Raw genomic sequence first — 3525 nt, forward strand, 5'->3', positions numbered from 1 at the left:
TTTCCGCCTCCGTGCTGACAAGAGGGGAGTTCCCCAACCTGTAGGTATGGTGCCGGTTGTTCCTCCCAAGGTGCGTCACCTTGCACTTGTCTGTGTTGAAACCCATCCTATTCTCATCCGCCCACCCTTGTAACCTGTCTAGGTCTGATTGTAGCCTGTTGCATCCTTTCAGTGTGCGCACGTTCCCCCACATCTTGCTAGAGACAGCAATAGAAATGTAGCAGGGAGGGCATGGAAGAGGTGGGAAGAGCTAAGGGAATATCTTCTGCTGTGCCTAGCTTACAGTATTCTATGTCATTCTGTAAAATCCAAAAAACATTTGCACAAGGTGCTGTCACTGCTATTGTCTCATGTGAAAACTATTCCTGAGCTGTTATACAAGCTTGCTGTCTACTAAATGAGCAAAGATGGGGACCAGGTAAGCAAGTGGCTCCTATCAAAGTTTGTACAGTTTGTAATAAAATATCTTGGGAACTGAATGTTAACTTCATGTCATACTTGTAACTGAGCAACTTAAATGACATTGCTACTTATTTTTCAGAAGGGAGCAAAAAAACCAAACAAACCTCTCAATGGCTTTATTTTTTAGCAAAAACTTTTTAAACAATAGAAGGTACTGAATTAGCTAACTCATGCACAAAGACTTGTCACACAGCGTATCCATGACTTCTGATCCGAACAATGGCTATGCAATGCAAGCTCAATAAAGGTTTGTAACTGGTTTGACTTGGCCTCTTGTTTGGTTTCTCCAAACTCAATCACCTCTCCCAGCTGTATTGACTTAGTCAAATTAATTCTTAAATGTTTAATTCCTTGTGTGTTTAACGCTACTCCGTCTGGCCTTTAGCACTGCTGAGCTCTGTGCTTCTGCGAACCTCGAGGAGAAAACACAATCTGTGGAAGATAACTGAGCTGCTTCAATCACTTCATGTCCCAAGAAGGATTGTGCAGTGATGTGTTGTGCTGTACTGACAGCGAGGCTATAGTATATATGCTATGTATTATTTACATATGTAAATTCAGATGCACTGAACAACAACAACCCAACTCAATTAGCACTCTCTGAAGTACTTTGCACTAGCTACTTGCCGTGTTCTGGCCCCATACAGCTTTCATCCCATGATACTGCTCACAGGGGCCTTCCCTGAACTACACTAGGGTAAAACCAGCTTCTTTTTTGTAGCTTTAGAATCCACCAGTGTCTGTATTTAACAAGCATTAGATATAACATCAAACGGAGAATTTCACTCAAGTGAGCTTTGTTGGGCTTTAACTTAAGAAAAGACTTAACAGCTGCATTATCTGCAACTTGCCCTTTTGCACTTTGCTTCTGGGTGCAGTATGAGAAAACAGAGATCCCACTCGAGAAACTTCTGTTTTGAGGTTAAATCTTAACCCAAGCATTTATGAGCTTGAGCTCTGGGGTTGAACAATGCAGGGTGCCCAAGTCAGGGTAGCAGGCTTTAAAACAGACCTGCCCCGATAGCTGGCTTCTGAGACCCTTGAATTCTGGTAAGTAATGGTGGTACAGGACATCCTGCAGGCATCTCTCACTTTCTAAGCAAAGACTAGAAAGCAGGTGCTCAAATCGTGGGCATTAACCTGCAAAACTAGGAGTAAAATGCCATAAAAAAAAAATACTTACTTCTGTCTTTGAAGGCAGCAGACATGATAGCAGAATGCAGGGAACAGAGCTGGTGTGTAAAAAGTGGTATAATCAGTTTTAATAAAGTCATTCTTCAGATAACTGCACTGTTAATACTTTTGACTCTGCAAACAAAAACATGATTTTCATCATCTTGTGCTTGAACAGAAACCCTCATAGGCTTTGTCCGGTTTTGTACAATTGTTTATACAAATTCAACAAAGGTAAAACTGCATCAGGAAGGTCTACGAAAACACCACCTTACAACAATGGCACTTATGAATGCAGAATTTTACAACTGGGAAATAACCATGTCATAAACCTTAAATGAGAACTCAACTCACACTTCAAAGAAAGAGAAAAAGACTACGCTTGACCATTTATTCTACTGCTTGACTCACTGTATAAATTAAATTTCATATTGAGTACAAGAGCTCATGCTACAGAGTGAAACCCTCCTATGTGCAAAAGCTGAAATTGGAATCTTTAAAATTTTGAGAAAAAGGTGATTTCTATACAGATAAAACTTGGCAAAGTGTCTTACTTCAACTATAATTTACACCTTATTTCCACAACATGCTTATGTCACTTCTGAAGTATACAAAGCAGGATATAAACTTCCATTAAAACATGCTTAAGTTGAAAGTATTAACCTACTTTTCCTGACCTGGGCACATTTTGTAGAGATGGATATTGTCTACGAAGTATAGGTTAAGTTCTCTCCTACCATAAGTAAAGATAAAAATTGGCAATTGAAACCAAAACACTGGTAATGCATTCAAACATTGCATAAATAATTTTTAAACAATTTTGTACAAAAATAGTTCTGCATAATGTCAGATGTAACAAAACAAAACGTGTTAAGAAGGCAGAAATGCAGTGCATGGTCCACTTCAATGACACCAACTTTTTTTGTTTTTAAGAAATGAGCGGAAATTAAATTTACACTACCAAGCACATGCTGTGGTACTTTAAATAACAGTATTTCTTCATGATCAGTCTTCTTCCAGGTGTGAGCATTTATCATCAATAACAGTCGCCTTATGAATTTGCATAAGAGCCAGTGCAGGACATCCCAGGTAGACTGACTTAGTGGCACAGGTTGAAATTCTTACGTGGGTAGTTTAAATGTTGTTCTCGCCGTGACAGGACTTGTAAAATCCAATCTTTGATATATTCCAAGTTTCCAATTGAAAATAAAATCCTGCAGGTTGTTAGTCCCTTTCCCGCCCCTTGCCCCAATATTTACACACTTGTCCTTTAACTAACTCAGTTTTTGCAGAAGTTTCTCTTCCACCTGACCGAACTGAACACTTACTGACATTTCCGCTATGAACTGCTCGCAGCCTTCCTTTGTCACTTGCTTGCAGTACCTCAAGTCAATCTGACAGATGTTTCCGCAGCGTTTAAAGTAAGACAGGCACTGGTCAGTAACCTTATTGCAGTCTGCCAGGAAATCAACAGGAGGGAGAGAAATTAATCAGCAAGTCTCAGTTCATCTGTCAATACAAGAACAAGTTCTACAGACCCTGATTGCTCTTGTTTCTTTGTGCTGGCAGTGAAGTCAATGGGTTAAAGCATATCAGCTCGACTGTGTTTCCTCACTCACCCCAACCTGTTTGCATAATGGACAGAATAAAAGTGCATAGCAGGCCACTCTGGGGAACGGTGATGGTTTAAGTTATACAGGGGAGATGACAGACAGCATGCAGGTTGGGAGCCTCTGCGCAAGTAAAGGGACAGAAGTGTGGGGATGAAGTCAGTTGGGGTGTTGTGCCTGGAAGGGCCAGGGAACCTGGATACTGGAAACAGGAGGCCTGAGGGTGGCAGGCATGAAGAAGTGGGCAGAGGGTTAAAGCGGTTTCACCGCTCTAATTTAC

The 3525-nt window shown here is 40.8% G+C and overlaps 1 protein-coding gene across 12 annotated transcripts in view; it reads right to left on the bottom strand.

Annotated features, from left to right (window-relative positions):
- Positions 1 to 539: 539 nt before the first annotated feature.
- KDM2B (lysine demethylase 2B) overlaps positions 540 to 3525 on the bottom strand; it is a 131155-nt gene continuing 128169 nt past the window's right edge. For 11 of the 12 annotated variants that reach the window (XM_019538717.1, XM_019538715.1, XM_019538713.1 and 8 more), the window contains one exon: positions 1835 to 3091. In XM_019538717.1, coding sequence (XP_019394262.1) covers positions 2910 to 3091 — 182 coding nt within the window. In that variant the 3' untranslated portion in view covers positions 1835 to 2909. Of the gene's footprint in view, positions 3092 to 3525 lie in introns of all 12 variants that reach the window. The other variant, XM_019538709.1, reaches the window with a different exon arrangement.

Source organism: Crocodylus porosus, unplaced genomic scaffold (assembly GCF_001723895.1).
Source record: "Crocodylus porosus isolate Cpor-Errol unplaced genomic scaffold, CroPor_comp1, whole genome shotgun sequence".
Taxonomy (NCBI): Eukaryota; Metazoa; Chordata; order Crocodylia; family Crocodylidae; genus Crocodylus; species Crocodylus porosus.